At 29.8% G+C, this 21,451-nt stretch overlaps 7 protein-coding genes across 7 annotated transcripts; 3 read left to right on the plus strand and 4 right to left on the minus strand.

Moving 5' to 3' along the window:
* Positions 1–1,411: 1,411 nt before the first annotated feature.
* LOC145760182 (hypoxia-inducible factor 1-alpha inhibitor-like) lies at positions 1,412–3,429 on the minus strand. Its single transcript, XM_082574062.1, has 5 exons — positions 2,917–3,429; positions 2,653–2,806; positions 2,379–2,496; positions 1,909–2,282; positions 1,412–1,840 (listed from the first exon to the last, which is right to left on the minus strand). Exons 1-5 carry the CDS (start codon positions 3,367–3,369, stop codon positions 1,758–1,760), a joined length of 1,182 nt encoding a protein of 393 aa, XP_082430188.1. The 5' UTR covers positions 3,370–3,429; the 3' UTR covers positions 1,412–1,757.
* A 161-nt stretch (positions 3,430–3,590) lies between these two features.
* Positions 3,591–6,963, minus strand: LOC145763523 (14-3-3 protein gamma-1-like). Its single transcript, XM_082574982.1, has 7 exons — positions 6,849–6,963; positions 6,530–6,651; positions 5,320–5,496; positions 4,978–5,107; positions 4,294–4,457; positions 4,126–4,221; positions 3,591–4,037 (listed from the first exon to the last, which is right to left on the minus strand). The coding sequence occupies exons 1-7, from the start codon at positions 6,853–6,855 to the stop codon at positions 3,981–3,983; spliced, it is 753 nt and encodes a 250-aa protein (XP_082431108.1). The 5' UTR covers positions 6,856–6,963; the 3' UTR covers positions 3,591–3,980.
* A 2,214-nt stretch (positions 6,964–9,177) lies between these two features.
* LOC145757757 (14-3-3 protein gamma-like) lies at positions 9,178–11,487 on the plus strand. The gene is made up of 6 exons (XM_082572464.1): positions 9,178–9,354; positions 9,649–9,789; positions 10,172–10,352; positions 10,422–10,585; positions 10,740–10,835; positions 10,991–11,487. The coding sequence occupies exons 1-6, from the start codon at positions 9,241–9,243 to the stop codon at positions 11,036–11,038; spliced, it is 744 nt and encodes a 247-aa protein (XP_082428590.1). The 5' UTR covers positions 9,178–9,240; the 3' UTR covers positions 11,039–11,487.
* A 687-nt stretch (positions 11,488–12,174) lies between these two features.
* Positions 12,175–15,220, plus strand: LOC145753792 (14-3-3 protein zeta-like). The gene is made up of 6 exons (XM_082570242.1): positions 12,175–12,393; positions 13,581–13,715; positions 13,788–13,992; positions 14,119–14,282; positions 14,389–14,484; positions 14,560–15,220. The coding sequence occupies exons 1-6, from the start codon at positions 12,274–12,276 to the stop codon at positions 14,605–14,607; spliced, it is 768 nt and encodes a 255-aa protein (XP_082426368.1). The 5' UTR covers positions 12,175–12,273; the 3' UTR covers positions 14,608–15,220.
* LOC145753780 (retinol dehydrogenase 12-like) lies at positions 15,216–17,293 on the minus strand. Its single transcript, XM_082570231.1, has 6 exons — positions 17,016–17,293; positions 16,628–16,766; positions 16,274–16,383; positions 15,959–16,127; positions 15,649–15,874; positions 15,216–15,560 (listed from the first exon to the last, which is right to left on the minus strand). Exons 1-6 carry the CDS (start codon positions 17,199–17,201, stop codon positions 15,467–15,469), a joined length of 924 nt encoding a protein of 307 aa, XP_082426357.1. The 5' UTR covers positions 17,202–17,293; the 3' UTR covers positions 15,216–15,466.
* Positions 17,294–18,832: 1,539 nt separating this feature from the next.
* Positions 18,833–20,498, plus strand: LOC145763799 (thioredoxin domain-containing protein 9-like). Its single transcript, XM_082575325.1, has 4 exons — positions 18,833–19,038; positions 19,114–19,232; positions 19,307–19,463; positions 19,739–20,498. The coding sequence occupies exons 1-4, from the start codon at positions 18,877–18,879 to the stop codon at positions 19,958–19,960; spliced, it is 660 nt and encodes a 219-aa protein (XP_082431451.1). The 5' UTR covers positions 18,833–18,876; the 3' UTR covers positions 19,961–20,498.
* LOC145763800 (malignant T-cell-amplified sequence 1-like) lies at positions 19,980–21,401 on the minus strand. The gene is made up of 6 exons (XM_082575326.1): positions 21,311–21,401; positions 20,974–21,126; positions 20,782–20,879; positions 20,500–20,636; positions 20,334–20,401; positions 19,980–20,216 (listed from the first exon to the last, which is right to left on the minus strand). Exons 1-6 carry the CDS (start codon positions 21,319–21,321, stop codon positions 20,135–20,137), a joined length of 549 nt encoding a protein of 182 aa, XP_082431452.1. The 5' UTR covers positions 21,322–21,401; the 3' UTR covers positions 19,980–20,134.
* Positions 21,402–21,451: the final 50 nt, after the last annotated feature.

Consider the following 21,451-nt stretch of genomic DNA (forward strand, 5'->3'; position numbering starts at 1 on the left):
TCCTGACCCGTTAAATAAAATTTAAGTTTTACGTCCTTATAAGGACTGGTGTCGTATTTTCAGATCCTAAAATATTCTACTGTTCTTTTTTACAAAGGTATAGAGTTATTATTCATAGCCCAAGTATTATTTTGCCTTTATTTAACTAAATGCATAATTCGCGTAAATATTTGACCTGTAAATGCATTATGACACACTTGTTTGTTCTAAACTTACTTTCTTTAATATAAGAAAAACAATCTGCAGACATTTTTATCTCCTCATTGGAAAATAATTTGTTGTATACACTACCAACAAAATTCTAACCTTTAAATATTATTGTTGTTGTTCAATTTTAACAGATCGACGTTTTTGTTGACCAACTAACCCAAATAAACGCTTTTGAATGACTTTTTTTGACGTAGTTTTATTTAAATTGACACATACTAATTTACGTACTTTAATATATGTCCTAAATGTAATTTAGGTAAAATTAAATTTTGTTCGTTTTTCTGACCCAAATGCAGATGAATTCCTATTTTATTTTTGACAACGACTTTATTTACACAACATCGTGATAGTTTACTGCATCGAAGCTGTTCGTGGCGCAATATATTTAATTAAACATTATGTATATACACCATATAACATATCACACACTACCTGCTTCTGCTTTCAAAACCTGTTACTTTTAAAACATTTAGAAATCAAGGTTTAATACCGTAAAACTTTGTATAACAATGACGTAATTTACATTTAAAAAACTATATTGCCCTGAGCATTTTATTTTTGTTATACAGCAATCAATTAAATAACTAAATCTAACATAACTTGCGTATTTGTTCTTTCTTTGTATCTGGCTTTTGTTAACAACAGAATAGCACAAGTTTACAGTAGTTGTAAAGTAGTACTCGAATTTCAAGCTGCAGTCGGTTTTAGATAACATAATAGAACTCCCGCTACGGGATTGAATTAAAATCGCTGATATAATGTTTATGAGATTGTTATTTTTGTCGGCCGAACTACGCATCCAGTACAAAGTTAAAACGAAACGAAATTAAGTCAACAAAAAATTATTTACTCTTTAATGATATCGACCTCTCGAAGTTACACTTATACTCAAATTTAACTAAGTTTCCATACTGTCCTTGCCTATAAAGTTAAAGTACAAGATTTATTTTAAAACTAGGTGGGATAAATAGTGGTTTAATGTGTAAACATGACAGTTTGGACTGTTCTTGTCATGCATGACTTTTGTTGAAAAGATGACGTAATGTAATCGTAGACAAATTTCGCCCAAGGCGATAATAGGAGAAACAATTTGCGTAGGCATCAGACTTTTGGTTTAATTTTTTTAAGGTTTTGTTTCATCTTGCCCAGTCACTTATTTCCTAATCAAATAATCATAATTTTGTTTACTTGTGTCTTTTAATCATTAATTATTGAAAAAAAAGTCAAAACACAGATAGAAGATTTTTTAATCATAGTACAAGTTAAACAATAACTTAGTTTATGAGTCTGCATTAAAAGCCTAAATTTATTAATGTAACCTTAATGTTGTTTTTTTTGTAATATATGCAAAGTAAGTTATTCTATTAAACAAAGTACAGGTTGGTTCCAGGAAACAGGCGGTATTTTCCCACCACAAATTACACAAGCACAGAACAAAAAAGGTTTATTGTTTGTTATAAATTAAGTAACGTATTACGCTGGTTTTAAAACTAGTATTACGCTGGTTTTAAAACTTTTCTAAGGAGGACGAATTTTGTACGATTTTACTAAAGAAAATCATGATTCACGAAGTTGCTGTGCTTTGTTACCGTTGACAACACAGCCTTGGATTCATTTACAAAAACAGCTCCTAGAATATAATAATAAGTTTAAATGCTACAAGTATTAAGGTAGTCTTTTTAAAAAAACGCATTTTACCTATTTCTGAGTACTTAACAGACTCGTGTACAATCTGTGAACTGACAAATTCCAATTCCTTTATTTCGAGTATTCCATCTCTGTTAATATCCAGCAATTGCAATCGTTTATTGGTAAATAATTGCCTATTAGTGTGTTCATGCAATACAATTCGTTTGATATGCTCTGTCGATATCTTGCCACCATGTTTTAATAACATTTCAAGCAAAACAAATCGAAACCATTCTCCGTAGTTAAACTTAAGGTCGCCAAGATATTGATTTGACTTTGATTCGTTGCATTGTAATTTTTTGCTTTTGCTTAAAAACAATGGCGCAAACCAAATGTTGACTGCCATGTTTTTACCGGGCATTGAGTTAACCTGATGCCACCAACTAAAATAATCATTTTAAATAAATTATATATTGTGTCATTTTAGTGCTGTATATTTTTTTAATGAAGTAACATATACTTAACCATTTTATACTTACTTGTAAGGAACGTATAGGCAGTCACCAGGGTTGAGTGTAGCGTTCCACCATTCAATATTTTGCAGGCCTGGGTATTTTTCGAAATCAACGGAAGAAACATTTACGTCACAATATTGTCCTATTTTGTATATTAGGAAATCAGAGTTAATTTATGCTGACAACACTAACAACCAACCAATTAAGTAAGAATGTAACACTAGGTTTGCAAACAACAAACTAAAGTCCAGTGTTTGTTTTCAATGTAAATGCATTTATGATAAACAATAAGGCTTACCTTCTGGCCTATCCAGAGGAATTCGCATATTTCCGTGTTTAGGCTCAACCATAAACCACTTCTTAACCCCGAACAACTGACAATACACATTTTCCACGTTGTCGAAGTGGAGTTTGGATTTTGTATCACCGCTGCTAAACCAAAGCACATAATCCTAAAACACAAATGCCAGTTGTTAAGTTATTCTTATTTAGGAATACACTTTGGAATATTAAAGTGTGTATAATCTTTGTAAACAATATAAAGAACGAAATATTTACTTACTTGCATGCGATGTAAAAATATATCGCAACTAAGAATATTTGGTACAGGAAATTCATTTCGCATTAGCTTTGGTAATGTTGATATCATATAACCTTCGAATGAGCTGTGTTTGTAAATCGACAGAAACTTTTTCATTGTTATTTTTCTTCCTGACGAGCGGTCATCTACTTTCTTATTGTCCACATCAAATTTTAAATCACCAAACCTGTTTCTCAGGTATTCATCAGTCCATTTCAAAGGCTTAAAATCAGCAAGCAAGTCTTTGATTATAACAGGTTGATTTTGACTAACATACTGATCGTAAAAACTGTTTGAATTAAGTTGATCTAAACTTGCAATGTTTCCAATAGGTGGGTTATTATATCCAAGTGGATTTAGCAGATATGCACCTTTGACTTGAACTAGCAAACTGATGATAAATATATTGGCATACCGTACGCTATATTTTGCCATGTTAAATTTTTGTCATACTTTGTTTTATATGCTGCACTGTATAATAGAGTTAATTATAAAACGTATGGTCTAAAGTGAATTTGAGTCAACTGCCTACAGACTTACATATAAATAACTTCCTGCGAGGTTCTCTTAACTATAAAAAACTTTTCTTTTTTTTAGTTTGTGATTTTGCCCCTAATGATAATAACAAAAAAAAACACGATTAAGCATATGCAATTTTATTCTATATATTGTATTTGTTGCCGTAACACATATATTAAACGAACAAAAATCAAATAGTAACAACTATAACATAAGCGTTAATATTAAATAGTGGTATTTATAAAAACAGGTTATTTCACTAATTCACAGGACTACATTGGGATAAAGTTGTCTAACTACAAAAACTTATTTGTTTTAGGCAAAAAAACGTGTGGATAAATAACATAAATGATAACTTTAAAACCATATTTTAAAACAACATTTTTAGTACAATAATCAAGCAAATAACTGCAGTAGAATATGTTTTAAGATAAAATCAATTGTATCTTATAACTCAAGTCAACTGAAGTCACAGTTCAGTATTTTGAATTATTTTGACGACCGGTAGATGGCAGTCAGGAGCTTGTTTATTCAGCAGGCGCATCGTCTATTTCTTCGTCATCATCGTCTTTTGCTGTCCAAAGCTATACAACGCAACAAAAAACAATTTTAACAAAACAACAGACGTGAACCCGTATTAAAGTCAACCTTAAACAGAAACAAAGATCTTACTGTAAGGTTGTCTCGCAGTAACTGCATGATCAAAGTGCTATCTTTATGGTGGTGATCCTCAAGTACATCAATCTCGGCAATGGCTTGATCATAGGCCTGTTTAACAAAATAACATAAAAAAAATCATCACTGTCAAATAAATCCAACAAACGCCCTTATTTTACTTACATCCTGGGCAATTTCACTGGCCTTCGAATGCTCGCCTTTAATTTCATAGTAGAAAACCGAATAGTTAAGAGCAAGACCTAATCTAATAGGATGGTATGGCAACATCTCTTTCTTGCATAGCTCGTAAGCTTCAGAGTACGCAGTGTCGGCTTTCGTTGCAAAGCCTGTAAAAGTTTATGATCATATTTTAAAAAAAATTGCATATTTTGTATTTTTACCATAATTGAAGTTTTTAACATAAATTTCTTGACTTAGGCAGCTTATGTTTATGAGGTGTCGTATTATATTTAATAGCATAATGTTTAACAGAATAGCCATAAAACATATGAGACAAAAAATTACGATCAAAACAAATCAGTTTAATTAATAGTGCTTAAAATGAGGACACGATTGAATTTGTATATTACGTTTGTCAATTTTATTCCATCGGGAGGTATACTGGCGATCGAATTCAATTAACAATATGCATTCTACAACTAAGATAACAGATGGGAACCAGACAATAAATGTGTGTCAATGAATTCACATTATCGTCGGTTATTTAAAAATGTTTTACAAAAATTCTTTTTTTATTTAAACCTTATTTTAACATTACACTAAACTTAAGTTTTTTTATGTAAATAGCTTTGAATTTTAGTTTTTATTTTAATCTTATATTAATTGAAAGTAAAATTAACTGCAAACCTTCTTTTTTTTCTTCGGGTACAACTTCAGCAACATATCTGTAGTAATCACCTTTCATTTTCATATAAAAGGTTTGCGAATCATAATCGCTGTTGTCTTCTGTTTTCAGAAGATGGGCGTCAATCAATTCCTTTAATTTAAAAAAAAAATTAATATCTAAAAGTTATAACATTTTTTCTAATTTTCTTGTAGCTAACATTACAATGTCTTTAAAACATTTAATGAAAGACATTTGGCCCCAGACCATGACAGGGTCTATAATAAAACTATAACGTATGGTGATAAAATTACAAGAGTAACAGTGTAGTTAAATACAATTTTGCTAAATTAAAAACTGGTTACCACAACATCTTCGCAAATTTTTTCGATTTCAGAGCTGATTTTGGTCAGATATTGTTGAGCAATTTCTTTCTTTTTTTCGTTATGATCTTCTCGTTGGTTAATGCTGTAAATTACTCTCCATGATGACCGCCTGGTTCCAACCACATTCTTATAAGCAACTGACAATAAGTTTCTTTCCTACAAGAAATAATTAAAATTTTTAAAAGGAACCCTATAGGGGTTTTGCGCGAAAATACCTTGCCTTTTAGTTTAGTACAGCAAAGAAATATAGACGTTGACCAAAGTTCTATGGATATTTTTTGTGTAAATTAAATATTTTGAAAAAAATTTCATAAATGTGCAAAAGTTTTAGGAAAATAAAAACATCGATTAAAGAAACATGCCAACTGTATACAAGCGCTTCTTTCAAAGCATGTGATGTGTTTAGCATGAATTATTAATGGGCCCAGTTGCACAATTGCAGACGGCACACGTTATAGGTACCCATGTGTAATCGATACAAAACCGCAAAAACAAAGACTATCAATTAAAACAAACTTGTTCGAGGGGCGTTTTCATTTTAAGTTTCTTTTAATGAATAACAATATATTTAAGCTAATCAATTGATTTAAATTGCTAATGGCCAATCATAATATCTTTAGTACGACTTAAAAAAAGTAAACTTCTTGCACAAATAAACAGACTAAGAAAACAATTAATGACCTAATTGGAACAACTTAAGGCGTTAGCGTAATAACCAAACTGAAATGACGCTTTGACAAGTGTCACGTGACCAACGAGCTAGGAAGCATCGACGAACAATATCCGGTTGGATAAGCAACGCTACTTACTCGCTTATGATAATATTCACAGTGTAATTAACAACAATAATACAAGTCTTTTAAAGAAAACAGTCACTAAAAAAGTTCGTTACACACCAATACACGAAAAGTTCTAGTTTAAATTTATCTCCCAAATATAAGACTCAATAAGTTTCTATGCAATGCACTGTGCAAGTTGACCAAATTTTCTACGAAATATTTAAATAACTAAGGAAGGTTTAAATTTTAAAAACAGTGAGTTTATGAGAACCGGTTTTATCTCATTTACCTAATATAGTAATGGAATACAAAAAACACCTATTTTAAAAACGCATGCTAATGATTTTTTAAAAAAATTCATAAAGTTATAGGTGTGTTACTTATTGTTAAAAAGGCATTTTATTTCTTACTTCTGCGGTTAATGCAACTCCTAGTTTTGCTACTTTGTTCATTACATCAACCATGTCATCATAACGTTCGGCTTGTTCAGCTAGTTTGGCCGATGATATCAAAGAATCACGTATTTCTCCTTCTGTGTATTTTAATAGTTTAAGAGATTGCTTAAAAGATTATGGATATTTCAAAGTACAGTTACGTTGTTATTAAACGTTATATCTATGCCACAATCTTAACAAAATAAATTACATAAAAAAAAACTTTACTTGTATTAAGTTACAAATAAGTTTTCAAAATTAAAATGTTATCACTGTCAAGATAATTTTAACTTACCAGACATATTTTTGATTTGAAGATGTTGTTATAGATTTTTTTTAAAAGATGCACTTACAGATTTTTATTATATAAAGTTGCTTAATTATTACCGTATTTTATCTGAAAAAAAAACTGATTTATCTGACCAAACAAAATGTATATAAATATATAAATTAAATTAATTTTACACAACACAATTATAAGCTTATATATGTTTCTACATACACCTCACGGCTGCATATACTACATTTTGGTGACACTATCTTGTCATGACGTCAAAATTAGATCAGATTCGTAAGCGCGACACCTATCATTAAGCTTGGAATATTTGAAAATTGCTAGGTACTAGTAAGGTTTGATATTGCCAATTATGCTTATGCACAGACGACGAAAATTTGCCTTAGACCAGCGTTACTTCGTCATAAATTGCCTTTGGCATAGTTCTTAATCGATCGCTGTGAAATAATTCATTTCCAGTCGTGCCTCAATCGATTGCTGGTTTTCGGCTGGGGTCTCGTTGTTGCCGGTAACCAAAAGAGACAATGCAAAGATGACGTCGTATCAAATTGTGCTTTCACATATGCGGTTTGACCAAAATAAAACGCTTTCTAGTTTCGAATAGCATTTCTTTTATAGTATCCACTTTGAAAGATGACGACATTTTTGTAGATCACCATATTAAAACTTACTACACTAACTGCGAACAACATGGACAACCAAATGCGGTCAATACTTAAAGGTTTTTTTTTGTTTTACTATAGTAACTACACTTTTATTAATATTTTTTTAATTTATGCCTGTGCTAAATTTTTAACTTAAAAACCCACCTTACGTTAATTAAACTATTTTTTATTAGTAAATTCATATATGCTGTACTTTTCTTCAGTTTTTCTAATATGCGCTTTGGTGCATTTTATTAAATAGTAATAACTTCACGTTAAACTATTTTTAACGCTATTTAAATAAGTCAAGGTATATTTGCACGGTGTTCTTTTACCATAATTCATTACACTAGTTTTATTTCTTATTGGGATAGAAACAGAATGCGTATGAGGCGCGACTTCCGTAGACCTCCTATTTTCCTCTTTCTTATTCTCTTTACTTTATCATGTTTCTCGGCTTTTCTCTTTACAAGATATGCGAGCAACCGGTATTTCTTTATTACATGAACCGGCTGTTGCGTAGTTTAATGCACAAAATATACTGACTACATGTTAAAACTCATCCTGAGGGTCGAAAGGCTCCTTCATGCCATTTTTGGATATATTAACATGTTTGAATTATTTCTGCAGGTTTGGCTTCAATAGTTTCGAGGTACCAAAATGTTTTTTTGCTTGCCGTTCTGTCGTGTAGGGTCAAAAAAAACTTTCATTAATAAATTTAACGTTAAAAATCAAGTCGACTACTATTTATGCGTGTTTTGTCAAACATCTTGCAGAATTGCAACTTTGATTTGAACAACAAATGTAGGGCTATAGTTTCTTTGTCTTATTTAAAAACTATATAATACATACTATTTGTATCTACCCCTACTGAACTATAATAAATTTATAACTTAATCTAGCTATTTCGTTACCACAAAAAGTGTACAATATTATGCAAGTTAAATTTATAAAGCTTTCCTTATATACTTTATTTAGCGAGTCACAGAAGGTACAGATAATTTTGTTACACAATTTAGATTTACTTGTGCTTAGGCTTATGAGTAATAATGACTGTTTTCGTGTGTGATTAGTAGTCACCAAATAAATATTTTTTGTTGGCAACTCTGAAAAAATGAATGACGGTTTTTAGGCGGTTCCGCTGTTTGCGCAACTACCAACCTCGCTTCTTTGTCGCCCTCGCGGTCAGAATTTGTTTTTGAAAAATAGTTACATTTTAATGTTGGACAGGCAGTAAGAATAGGGTAATAGTGGTAAATGATTTTTTACCAATTTCTAAATAGTTTGTTACGTCTTGTAAACGTTTGGGAAAGTAATATAACTTCCTAAACAAACAGAAATACATAATTGTATTTTTTACCTAAATCACCATCTGACCATATTGTGTACTTTATCTTAAAATATATATTTTATTTTAAATTTTTTTTTTATAGAAATTATATATATATTTTTGCGGCAGTTTAAACTATTTAACTTAACTAATTAATCTTACTGTCTTGGGAACTGAGTAATCATGTTTAAAGTTTTGTGTATGAGAGTTATGACCGAAATGTGACACGACTTATTTTAAACTTGTTGGAGGTTTTAAAATAAATTTAGTTAAATTCTTTCCTAAGCCTTTAACTTTAATAATATATAAATAAATAGTTTAATTTAGTGCCTGCATTTGTATTTTCTTCAGGAAATTTTTAGCTTTGTCAATTTAAAGTTATTTTAGTATCTGTTAATTTTCCAAAACCGGACCTAAAATGGAAGCTGAATATCTATCCCGTGCTAAATTAGCAGAACAAGCAGAACGATATGATGATATGTCAACTTATATGAAGAACTATGTTGAATTGGGAGTGACACCAACAACTGAGGTACTTGTCTGCTTGTTTTATTTTTAAATGATTATTAATCTTAGATGTAGGAATTTTAGCTATTCAACTTCAACACTGTCAAGTATAAGTATTCTAAAAGAATTATAAACTTTTTTAAATTTTAATGTTTCATTTTTGGTGTAGTAGTAAGTTATTTTTAACACCTAACTCAAACCTAGAAACATTAGTGACCAGTTTATTTACATAGCCATACAACAAATTTATTTTAATTCAAGATTTTGTCCTATAATAATTTTCTTTGGTTAGATGTTTTATTTCTAAAATAAATTTCAGGCTCGAAATCTTCTCTCAGTTGCTTACAAAAATGTTGTCGGTGCTCGTCGCTCTTCCTGGAGGGTTATGTCAAGCATTGAATCCAAAATCGATGCCCCTGACCAAAAAAAGCTATCTATTGCCAAGGAAATGAGAGAAAAGGTAAAGCTTTACAACTAATCCCACAGTTGGTTGGGTATGTTTGTTAAGTGAAAACTTTTGCTGTTAAAGGGCATTAGATTAAAATATAAACATCGAAATAACCATCTAACTGGTTAAGTTTTAATTTTGTAGAGTAATTACAATTCAGTCATTTATATATATTTGTAAGTAGGTATAAAAAGTTCTTTTTTGTTTAGTTAATATTAGGTCCCCTCTTAATAAACAAAATTTATACAGGAAGAAAAAGATTTACTTATAACAGAAAAGGCATATATGGTGTAATATAACGACAACATTGTTTTTTATTTACACTTACATCTTCAAATTTTAACTTGAACTTGTTTTTTTTTGCTAGTACTAAGCTTTTTTTTGTTATATACAGATAGAAAAGGAGCTTCGTGACATTTGTCAAGCTGTTCTAGACCTCTTGGATCTATTGATCAAAAAAGATATCCTCGAGACTGCTACAGTTGAGGAATACGAGGCTTGTGTGTTCTACCTTAAGATGAAGGGAGACTATTACAGATACATTGCTGAAGTTGTAACTGGGGAAGGAAAAAAAGGCAAGATATAATGCATTAAACTAAACTTTTATAAAAAATCAAACAAAAACTTAAAATTTTGTTTTATAGAGGTCATCTCAAATTCTTGTGATGCATATAGTGAGGCTCATAAAAAAAGTTGTGAAAAGCTTGCAGCAACCCACCCAATTAGGTTGGGTTTAGCTCTTAACTTTTCAGTGTTTCACTATGAGATCCAAAACAGCCCCAAAAGAGCTTGTGAACTTGCGAAGGAGGTAAGTTAAAAAACATCTTAAATAACAAAAATGTTTTATTTGCATACAGCATCTGTAGACTGACTGCTGCTAGTTTTTGCACTCTTGCATAAATTTGGTTAATATACTTTATTATTTTCTTCACAATAACAATAAACTTTATAATTTTAAATAGGCTTTTGACGATGCAATTGCTGAATTAGATGATTTGTCTGAGGACTCTTACAAGGACAGCACGCTCATCATGCAGTTGCTTAGAGACAATCTAACAGTAAGATTTTTAAATTGCCTTTTAATGCTATAGGAATCAAACATAAAATTTTAGTCTAAGACTTTCTGTAGACACACAATTTAAATTTTCAAACTTTAAGATAAACTTTTTTTTTCAAATATTACATGTGACTTTTTTATAAAACAATTTTTTAGTTGTGGACATCTGACAAAGGCGATGATGAAGCACAAATTGAAGACTAACAACTTTCCAAGCAAATATCTGCAGCATGACAATGTAAATTTTAAGCCTAAACACCTTAGCCCAGTAATTCGTTTTGTTTATCACCGACAATTTTTTTTAAATTAGAGTTTTTAACTAACACCTTAACAAACAATGTTGCAACTTTTATTTTTAGGTTGATTTTTAGTAGCCCCCAAAGTTAGCTAGCTTTTTACAAATTATAAATTTTTGTCCCACTGTTGCAAAATTTGTTTTTTTGACTTAAATGTAAGTTAGATGTTGTTTCAAGTTTTCTGTATATAATTTTTCTTTTTTGGTGTTCCCTAAAATAAAAAAATTATTTCGGTTTGAAATGCTATATACGATTATGCGTAGACATTTATATTTTTGGCTGTAATTTTTTCCACTCAATTTTTGTGTTAGTAAATCAATAATATTACAAATAAATAAATATGACAGCAATATCGTATTTATTTTGAATATATTACTAGGTTAAAACAATTAAAATATGACTTGTTTAAATACATGATCAAATAACTAAATGAAATAAGGTTTAAATATTATTTAGTTTTTTTAGTTCATCTGACCTAAGAAATATTTAAAGTCTAAAACACGAATTTCCTTCTTTAAAATCACTTTTTATCATTTTATCAATAAAGGCATTAATTAATTGACCAGTTTCTTTTAAGAGCCAAATTTTCATGTGGGTAGAAAAGCAGTACCTTTTTCATCCCACGGTATAAAAAAAATATTGTAAAAGTGCGATATATAATCAATGATTAATTAATAACAGACACATCATGTTTAGTATATATTATTGGGTATAATTGGTTATTTTTGTGTTTTTTTTATTTATTTTTTCCTAAATAAATAATAAGCTATGTAAATATTCCTGAATTGTGTCTTTTTTATTGGGGCTTGAATGCTCTTCTCTACTATTTTCTTACTTTTTTTATATTGCGTTTTTCCAAAACCAGGTCAACAAAAATCAATATATTTTATAAAAATAAAATGTTATTTTTATTTCTTAACTGAATTGTAAAAATGCTAATGTAAAAATTTTAATAGGAATATTGTAGCGTTGGGTGTCGCTAATTTAAACAGGTCAAGGCTGAGTGATTGCTTAAATTTAGAATTTAGATTGACACCTACGATTTGTTCGATATTGGTATAAAGTTTTTTTTAAAGCTAATTGCTTCTGTTATTTCATTTCTTCAGAATATTTGTTAGTGTTAAAATAGCTAAAAATAACAAGATGGATCCATCATCTCTTTTACCACGCGCTAAATTAGCTGAACAAGCTGAACGATATGATAACATGTCTGATTACATGAAAGAACTTGTAACCACTTGCAAAAGATTACTCACAGTCGAGGTATAAAACATTTATGTTTCTTTTAATAAAAATCAAATGGACGATACCTCCTTTTGTATTTTAGCCTAATTGTGTAAAACAAAACCTTTAAAATTAGTGAGAAATAGAGTTGGTTGATTTGTGTTCACTGTTTTGTTGTACGCCCCTTTTTGTATCCGCACAATATCTTAACCATCCGTCTATAATTTCAGAAACAAAGTTTGTCTATTATAAAACACGGTTTTTACATTCTAATTTCTTTGCATTGATAGTTATTAATGATCCTGTGACTTTAAATTTGAAACTTTATACCAGATTAATATGTAAAAAATATTGTTGCAATAAATGGTAATCAATAACTATGCCTTATAAAAACCAGTGCGTTACCTTAAAGTATTTGTTATTTTATTAAAATAGTAATATCAGAGTGGGTATTTTTTATTAATAGGTAAAAATACAAAAATAGTTATGTTACTAATGGTATTAAAATTTTTACTATTTTATAAATGGAACAATGGCAAATGAATGGGTCGACTGAAAATGAGGGAATGGAAATTGAAGGAACGGAAAATGAAGGAACGGAAAATGAAGGAACCGGAAAATGAAGGAATGGAAAATGAAGGAACCGGAAAATGAAGGAACGGAAAATGAAGGAACCGGAAAATGAAGGAACGGAAATTGAAGGAAAGTGAAAAAAGGAGTAGCGGAATCCTAAAAAAATAAAACGCGGAAATACCGTTGACTGTTTATTTAGGTTTACTGTCATTTATTTGAGAACTGATAAGCGATAATAAGTTAATTTTTATTACCCCAGCATACCCTAACCCTCTTTTATAAAATGCCCGTTTATTTCTAAAATAATATTGACTTAAATACAAATAAATAGTCAATGGTATTTCCGCGTTTTATTTTTTTAGAATTCCGCCTCTCCTTTTTTCACTTTCCTTCAATTTCCGTTCCTTCATTTTCCGGTTCCTTCATTTTCCGTTCCTTCATTTTCCGGTTCCTTCATTTTCTGTTCCTTCATTTTCCGGTTCCTTCATTTTCCGTTCCTTCATTTTCCGGTTCCTTCATTTTCCGTTCCTTCGATTTCCGTTCCTTCATTTTCCATTCCCTCAAATTACGCGTCCCCAAATGAATTACCTTCATATGCCTTGTTGAAAAAAAAGTGAGTTCTATTTCTAAAAATAAAAAGTTTTTGTATTCAGGAACGCAACTTGCTGTCAGTTGCTTATAAAAATGTTGTTGGTGCAAGAAGATCTTCTTGGAGAGTTATAACATCAATAGAACAAAAAGATAGTCCCAAGAATTTCACGCACATAGTTATAGAATATAGGAAAAAGGTTAGTTTAAATCAGCAAAATTTTTGCATACCACTATGGTAGGTTATATTTAAAAATCTTTTTAATGTTTAGATTGAAGACGAGCTTAGGAAAATTTGTAATGAAGTGTTAGAGCTTCTCGATGACTTTCTAATTCCCATGAGCGAAAGTGAAGACCAAGGAGGGCTATCGGATGAAGAAAAAAAGCAAAAAAATGAGAGCCGTGTTTTCTTTTTAAAAATGAAGGGTGACTACCATCGTTATATTGCGGAGGTAGCAAGTGAAGAAGAAAAGGGAGGTAGGAATTTCCATCTTTACTTAATGTTAATATTTTTTTGTTTTTCTCTGAAACTTTTTATTTATTTTTTTGTGCTACGGTAACTGCATTCTTGACTATAATTTATTATTTAAATTTTGAAAAAAGGTATTGTAGAGCAATCAGAGAAAGCTTACAGAGGTGCTTACGACATTAGTACAGAAAACATGCTTCCAACTCACCCAATACGACTTGGTTTAGCTCTCAATTTTTCTGTGTTTCATTATGAAATCAAAAATAATCCAGAGGCAGCATGCAAGCTGGCTAAGTCGGTAATAAACATTATATTAATAACATGTCTGTTTTTTTTTCAACTCAGTATTTTTCAATGAATCCTTTGTTTACTATCTTTTTTAGAGTTTTTTAATTGTATTTTAGGCATTCGATGATGCTATAGCTGAGTTGGACTCGCTCGAAGAAAGTGCGTACAAAGACAGCACTTTAATAATGCAACTTCTTCGAGACAATTTGACTGTAAGTAAAATTTAAAATTTTTAAATGGTGCGTGTTTAGTTTCTTACGGCTCATCATTTTTTTTACCTTTTTTAGCTATGGACTGATGACACGGCACAGGAAGAGGAACAGACTGAAGATTAATTTGTTTTCCGTCCGAATTGTACAGGTATTATTTCACACTCCTCCCCCAAATTTGTGTCAGCTGCACACAGTTAGGATTTCTTAAATTATTTTTTTCACCGAAAGTATTAAAAAAAATATATAAACAAATCAGTTCCCCTTAAAACTTGGTGTGCATAATTTACTGACCTAAAAATGTTTAAGTTACCTTTTTGTTTACAACCTATCGAAAAATAATTTTTAATAGTTTGCATTAAACCTTAAAACAATTTATGTAATAAAATTTTGAAGCATATTCTCCAAGGACAATGTTTTACCCTTCTGCTTTATTTAGTAGGAAAAATAACACTTGGTGTACACACTAATAACAGATTAATAAAATTTTAGTTCTGACTTTTAAAGCATGGTATTAACTTTGTTGTTGTACTTGTTTCACTATAATGATAACGCCCTTTTTCTTTAACTCGTTTAATTGGAATTTAAATTATCTAAAATTTCCCTCTGTATTGTATTATATATTAGCCTAGCATCGATATTGTAATGTAACATATATTTAACTGTACTCGATTTTTGCCAATTCGTTTTTTATGTTAACCAGACAAAATGAATAAAATAAGCTTTGGTCAGAATTGTATTTTGAGTTGACAAAAATGCATTGTCATACTTGAGTTTTAAATAACAGTCTTATATCGAATTTTTAAATATTGAACGTTTACTACCGACGTTTATTTGATTGAAAATAATTCGTTTATTGTTTACTGAAGGGGGAAGTTAATGCGTTAGTTCCTATGCTAATGAGGAAACTCTATCGCGCTGTTGAGTGTTTACAAAAAGTGTATTATACTATTTAATGGATATCAAAAAATCGCATTTTTTACAACTACAATTTCGTCATTTCTTTGCTGATGTTCCACAATCGTTCCGCTGACTTATCATTTCGTGCTTGTTTGCTTTCTTTAGTGATTTTAAAGTTGCTAAGTAAAAATTGACAATAGTAAGTATTTTTTCGAGAAACGAAATTTAATTTCAAGTTTTTAGAAAACTACACTTCAATGCGCAAACCTGAAATATTTGCCGCTCGTATTTTCTAATTGAGGCGCAATAGCACAAAATATAGTCGTCTGCGCCCCTTGTTTAGAATCAACCCAAATTAGTGATTCGACAATAGGCATGTACGAAAAAAGAAGACGACATTTCCAAAGAAAATTGCCTCCTGTTCGGTTAATGTGTCTAGTAATGTCAGTTTGGACGTATCCGGGATGAACGCTATTTGCAGTTACGCCAGTACCTTAATATAAAATAATTCTTTTTTAAATTAAGGGGTACTTTGTTTTTTTGTTTTAAACATGGCAAAAGTCATATCTACATTTACCCTCTAGTTTTTTGCAGAGTTCTCTTGTAAATAGAACGTTCATAAGTTTGCTTTGGTAATACCCGTTTTGGTCTTTATAATTTGTGCTCATGTTTAAATCGTTCCAATTTATCGAGCCTTTTTCGTGTAAAATAGAAGAAAGGTTTATAATTCGAGAAGGCGCACTTTTCTGAACAATATAAAACGAATTACGAGCATTTGACAATAACACTTATATTCTTAAAACACATATTTTCTAGATTTGTTATAACTTTAGACTAGACTGAAATTTTGTTTAACAATCTTTGAATTTTAGTCAAATATTTCCTAACTAACCTTTAGTAAATCCAGCAGGAGATTGGTTAGTAGAAAATGACTTAGATGGTTTACTTGTAATTGCATTTCGAAACCATCTTCAGTTGTTGTTTGAGGACACATCATGACACCTAACCATAAAAACAATACATTACAACACTTAGCATCGTATTGATTCAGGTTTTCTTGTTACGTTTTACATGCGACATAACTTTTTCGACAGTTAAAAATTTATAGTTTTGTTCACAACAAAATCACAATTTTTGTTTGTGTCGGCATTGCTAAATTTCGGTAAGTTAATTATGTTTTAAATTAATCTATTACATACACGAAAGAAACTATTAAAGCACAATTAATTAACGTCGGGTAATTTACCAGCATTGTTGACCAAAATATCCAGCCTACTTTCTTCTTTGTTTATGGCATCTGCAAAATCCCTTACGCTTTTAAATGAGGCAAGGTTTAATGGTTTAAATACAATTAGTTCCGCTTTGCATTCGCTTGATGCTATTATCTAATAAAAACAATCTAATTGTTTAATTGTTATCATACCTATGCCAATGCTTAATACAACTAAAATATATACACTCTTTTCAAAGTAAGTGTATTAAGGTTTAACTGGTATGAAAATAAAAATAAATGTTTCTTGTGGTTTATTAAATAAACTACTTATAAAGTTAAAAGCTAACAAATATGACCTGTTATCTTTTTAAGCATTATAAATATTTGATGCATAAGCATGCTTTACAAATCTAAAACCAACCCTTTCTCGTGCTGCGGTTGCTTTTTCCGAATTTCGGCAAGCTAAAATAATCTTAGCTCCCCTTTTAGCAAAATCAAGCGCAGTTTCATATCCTATTCCCGAGTTAGATCCAGTAATAATGGCTGTTTTGCCTGTTAGTTGAATATTGCTTTCGACCAAGCCAGTATTGCTTACAGTAAGCGACATTGTTTTGTTTTAAATATAAACGTATCAGTTTTTTGTGTGTTTACATCATGTTGCTTCGCATCACTAAAAGCACAAATTAGATCTTTTTACATAAAACAACATATGAGACTACATGAGCAATTATATCTGTAAATCCGACATCACGTTTTAAGCAATAAATAGAATAATTTCGGGCTGCCATATCTTTTTATCACATTGCATATCAAAAAAGCCATTTGCAGTTTCCAAAAACGCCAAAATTAATAACGTTTTTTCCAAAAAACTGCACTTTTTAAGGCTAAGATTAATGATTAGATAATTGGTTATCTAAAAACTACGTCATTGCTTTTAAATAGACCCAGGTACTACATTTTATTTCTTATTCTACCTGAATGAAAAAATACCAGTTAAAGCGCGTCCTTTAAAAAACACTAACTTAATACAATTAAATTAAAATACTTTATCGTTACCTTAGTTTTTAATACAAATACTGAATTGTTTTATCCAAATATTTGCAAGCCTTTTTTTATATTGCATTTGATATTCTGGCATTGAAATACACGCTAAACTTTATAAGTTAAACTACAAAGTATTACAAGTTTAATTTATATTTTATATAAGACTTACTTTATAATGCTGTAACTAAATACTTCAATGACAGTATGAATCGGCTTGTTAAACACAGTAAAGCGAATGAGTGACTCAGGTTGAGTTGTGAACTTTTCAACCCATCGAAAGCTCTCATGTGGATACCAAAATGTCGCTTTACTTACGTAATAGCGGGACTACTCTGTTCAACCAAAACAATAGGTTTATTAATAACATTTTTTAAGATTATTACCTTTATTACTTTTATGATTTAGTAAGTAGTACAGGTAAGAAGTAAATATTAAAAAAGTCGGTTTATGTAATTTAAATTTTATACATAAATAAACAATTAGACAAATATAATAATAATATAACAAATATAATACATATACCAACGTTTAATATTTTTTTATATGTTGTTGTGTAAGTTAACTACTGGAATAGTTTATCCCCAATATATAAAAATTGTGTAATATCTTTTGTTAAACATTTTAGGGTTACAACTCTTGTTAAACCATGTTAGTTTTTCTAGCAACGGTTGTTATGTTTAAAAATGAAATCTCGTAGGTGATTTGCTATGAGCGGCACAGTTTCTTGTTAAGTTTGTACCCACGGCTGAATGATATAAAGCGTATAATTATTACGACTATGTTAAAAGATAAACAATTTTTTTGAAGTAAAATAATTTTATATCAGCGTATTAGTAAATATTATCCGTTCCGTTTGCTCAGTCTGTCACTGTCAGTAGACGCTAAGTATTATACAATAAGTTATCGAGCAAACGAGCTTGGTCTGCAACCTGCATGGGCAGTGGACAGTTGGTAAAGTAAGGATATCCATAAAAATTGGCGTTTTTAACATCAGTTATGCTATTTTTGGTACTAGCTGACCAGATAATATCAATTGTAGTAAAACAACGTAGTCACAAGAGTATTTGGATGAGATTCCTTTTTTAGTTTAACTTCTGCATTTGCTTATGTTTTACAACAAAAATTTATTTAACAACTCATCTATTATTGTTCATTAAAAAACATTTGTCATTCTTGTGTCTTACTTACAGTAAATCTAAATTTTTTAAACAAATAACTAGGAATACATTTTAAATATAATGGAAGCAGCAATTGAAAACCAGCTCATGCAAGCTGCTCAGCTTGTTGAACAGCAACTTGATTCAGAAATTAAACGCTTGGATAATTTAGATGAAGATGAGTTGGATAAAATTCGTGAAAGAAGATTGCAAGCAATGAAAAAAGCACAGAATTTAAAACAAGTTTGTTCTTACAGTTTATGCTAATACACATATTTTTTAAAAAGGTTTTCATTTCTAATTAGCTTTTTATTAAAGGAATGGCAAAGTAAAGGACATGGAACCTTCACTGAACTTTCTTCAGAAAAAGAATTCTTTGATGTTTGCAAAGAAAGCAAAAATGTCGTCTGTCATTTTTACAAAAGCACAACATTCCGGTTGGTTAAATCGCTTATAGTCATAACCTTATAAAATTGCTAGAAAATATCACTAATTGTTTTTAATTTTACAGATGCAAAATCCTTGATGGTCATTTATCAACACTTGCACAAAATCATCTTGAAACCAGATTTATTAAACTTGATGTAGAAAAGGCTCCATTTTTAACTCAACGCTTAGGAATTCGGGTCATACCAACAATGGGCCTTATTAAAGATGGAAAAACTCAGGTATTTAAAGGGAGTTAAGTCCTTTATTTTTAGGTTTATTTGTCTTAAATATTTAATCGATTCTTGTCATTATTTTCTGTTTGCACTAAGTGTCACAAAATAGGGAAGTGTTTTTTTCTAAATGAATGTTTGTAGTTATTCTTTAGGGTAAATTTGGTAGTTTTAACTTTATAAAAAGATTAGCTTTATAAAAGAATTAGCTTAATTGAACTTTATAGCTTAAGTGATATTTTTCCCAATATGTTTTGCTATTAAACATTTTGTATTACTTTTAGGGTTATATTGTAGGATTTACTGATATGGGAAATTGTGACGATTTTTCCACTGATATGTTAGAATGGAGACTAGGTTTAAGTGAGATTATAACCTACAAAGGTGATTTGTCTAATCCACCTGATAACAGAAAAACTGAGAAGAAAAGTACAGCCTCAACTTCTAAAAAGACAATCAGAGGAAAAGATGATGATGATAGTGATATAGATTCAGACTTTGAATAAATTTCTTCAATGTTTTTCAATTTAAAAACGACAAATTATTAGCTGGTGATTTCATAATATTTTATTGTTGAAATTTAACCAAATATTTAATATGTGGTAAAAAAAATCTTTTAAATTTTTTTTATGTAATGACCTGATAAAACATTTTTGAGTATTCAACTGAAAAAATGTTTATCATCTATTTGCTCTTAGATGCCATAATCCGTCATTCAAATAATGGATGGTTTCAATTCCTATTCCCTTGTTAACTTTTAATCTAAAACAAATGTACAGAAATGTAAATTGAATAAACATAACTCTTTTTAAAAATACAGTTCTATAAATTAAAAAAAATTTTATGGATATAAAAACAACTTTAAACTTTAATATTTACATTTCGGTGGCATCCATTTTCATTAAACCGATTGCTAATGAATGTTCTTTTCCTTCAGCATGTACAGCCTTAAACAAAAAAATTAGTCAAAAATTATTTACTGGTAATTGTGTTGTTGTTGCATTGCATGTTTATTTTTGTATATTTTAAATACATGTATACCAACCACAACAGTGTTGCTTTTTATATCGGAATCTAGTTTTGCACCGGGCGAAGTTAAACCAGGGCACATTATATTGGCACCACTTAAAACAAATTTAATAGCCCCTCTATCTACTTGCTGCTTAGGTAAAATAAATGGATCTAAATTTAAAATTTATTAAAAATTTTGGGGATTTATATCATGTTAAGTAAGGTTATTGTGGCAATATTTATGTGATCCTTTAAAATTTGTTTTGGGTTTGAGAAAGAGCTTAAATAGTTTAATTGTTAAATGATCAAAGCTTACATTTATGTAGAAGTTTTAAAGTAGGGTACCAGGTAACCTCTCTTTGTTTAAAAAATAAACATTCATTTCCCACAGTAAGAATTTCAATATGATCATGACTAAAACAAAATTAATCATTAAAAGTGTTTTTACATTTAAAAACATTTTAAAAAGCCAGTATTTGATAATGAATAATTGATCAAAAAATTTTACCATTTTATTATTTTTGCATTCTCTTTCTTTGGCCATATGTCTAATAAATATGGTTCCAATTTTGGCATCTGCTCAATTACAGCTGCTCTTATTTGTCTTTGTACCGAACTTTTTAGTTGATTTGTTGATGATATATTTTCAGATTCATCAAATCTAAAAAAATTGTATAGAACTTTACCTAAATGCCTAATCTGGTAGTTAGATTATTTAACAGTTATTTAAATTTATTAATTTAAATACATGGAAGTATGTAGTTGCATATACAGATATATGGTATAACAAATAAAATTTAAAATATACAAATCATTACACAAATATTTAAAGTTTATTAACTCACTTTCGAAACATTTTGATATCGAGTAATGCTTCTCGGACGTTTAGTAAAATAAACACCTAAATCAAAGGAATTATGAAATCAACAAATTATCTGATTTTAACCAGTCATGCGTATCAAAAATTACATAGGTTGCCAAAAAGG

Source organism: Corella eumyota, chromosome 1, assembly GCF_963082875.1.
Source record: "Corella eumyota chromosome 1, kaCorEumy4.1, whole genome shotgun sequence".
Taxonomy (NCBI): Eukaryota; Metazoa; Chordata; class Ascidiacea; order Phlebobranchia; family Corellidae; genus Corella; species Corella eumyota.

Bases quoted from the DNA above. Each gene is read 5' to 3' on its own strand.
- LOC145753780 (XM_082570231.1), bottom strand. From the start codon at position 17,201: ATGTCGCTTACTGTAAGCAATACTGGCTTGGTCGAAAGCAATATTCAA. The intron at 16,384-16,627 runs GTAAATTACCCG...TTTTATGGTTAG, and splicing joins TATTTTGGTCAACAATGCTG to GTGTCATGATGTGTCCTCAA. The intron at 16,128-16,273 runs GTTAGTTAGGAA...TATATTGTTCAG, and splicing joins TCCTGCTGGATTTACTAAAG to AAAAGTGCGCCTTCTCGAAT.
- LOC145763523 (XM_082574982.1), bottom strand. The intron at 4,458-4,977 runs GTTTGCAGTTAA...AAACTTTTACAG, and splicing joins ACCCGAAGAAAAAAAAGAAG to GCTTTGCAACGAAAGCCGAC. The intron at 4,222-4,293 runs GTAAGTAAAATA...TTTGTTAAACAG, and splicing joins CCAGTGAAATTGCCCAGGAT to GCCTATGATCAAGCCATTGC.
- LOC145760182 (XM_082574062.1), bottom strand. From the start codon at position 3,369: ATGGCAAAATATAGCGTACGGTATGCCAATATATTTATCATCAGTTTG. The intron at 2,807-2,916 runs GTAAGTAAATAT...TTTGTGTTTTAG, and splicing joins TATTTTTACATCGCATGCAA to GATTATGTGCTTTGGTTTAG. The intron at 2,283-2,378 runs GTAAGTATAAAA...TGATTATTTTAG, and splicing joins TGCCTATACGTTCCTTACAA to TTGGTGGCATCAGGTTAACT.
- LOC145757757 (XM_082572464.1), top strand. From the start codon at position 9,241: ATGGAAGCTGAATATCTATCCCGTGCTAAATTAGCAGAACAAGCAGAA. The intron at 9,355-9,648 runs GTACTTGTCTGC...AATAAATTTCAG, and splicing joins GAGTGACACCAACAACTGAG to GCTCGAAATCTTCTCTCAGT. The intron at 10,586-10,739 runs GTAAGTTAAAAA...AATTTTAAATAG, and splicing joins CTTGTGAACTTGCGAAGGAG to GCTTTTGACGATGCAATTGC.
- LOC145763800 (XM_082575326.1), bottom strand. The intron at 20,880-20,973 runs GTAAAATTTTTT...ATTTTGTTTTAG, and splicing joins AATGCAAAAATAATAAAATG to TCATGATCATATTGAAATTC. The intron at 20,637-20,781 runs GTAAGCTTTGAT...TTTTAAATTTAG, and splicing joins TTTAAAACTTCTACATAAAT to ATCCATTTATTTTACCTAAG.
- LOC145753792 (XM_082570242.1), top strand. From the start codon at position 12,274: ATGGATCCATCATCTCTTTTACCACGCGCTAAATTAGCTGAACAAGCT. The intron at 13,716-13,787 runs GTTAGTTTAAAT...TTTAATGTTTAG, and splicing joins TTATAGAATATAGGAAAAAG to ATTGAAGACGAGCTTAGGAA. The intron at 14,485-14,559 runs GTAAGTAAAATT...TACCTTTTTTAG, and splicing joins TTCTTCGAGACAATTTGACT to CTATGGACTGATGACACGGC.
- LOC145763799 (XM_082575325.1), top strand. From the start codon at position 18,877: ATGGAAGCAGCAATTGAAAACCAGCTCATGCAAGCTGCTCAGCTTGTT. The intron at 19,233-19,306 runs GTTGGTTAAATC...TTAATTTTACAG, and splicing joins TACAAAAGCACAACATTCCG to ATGCAAAATCCTTGATGGTC. The intron at 19,464-19,738 runs GTATTTAAAGGG...TATTACTTTTAG, and splicing joins TTAAAGATGGAAAAACTCAG to GGTTATATTGTAGGATTTAC.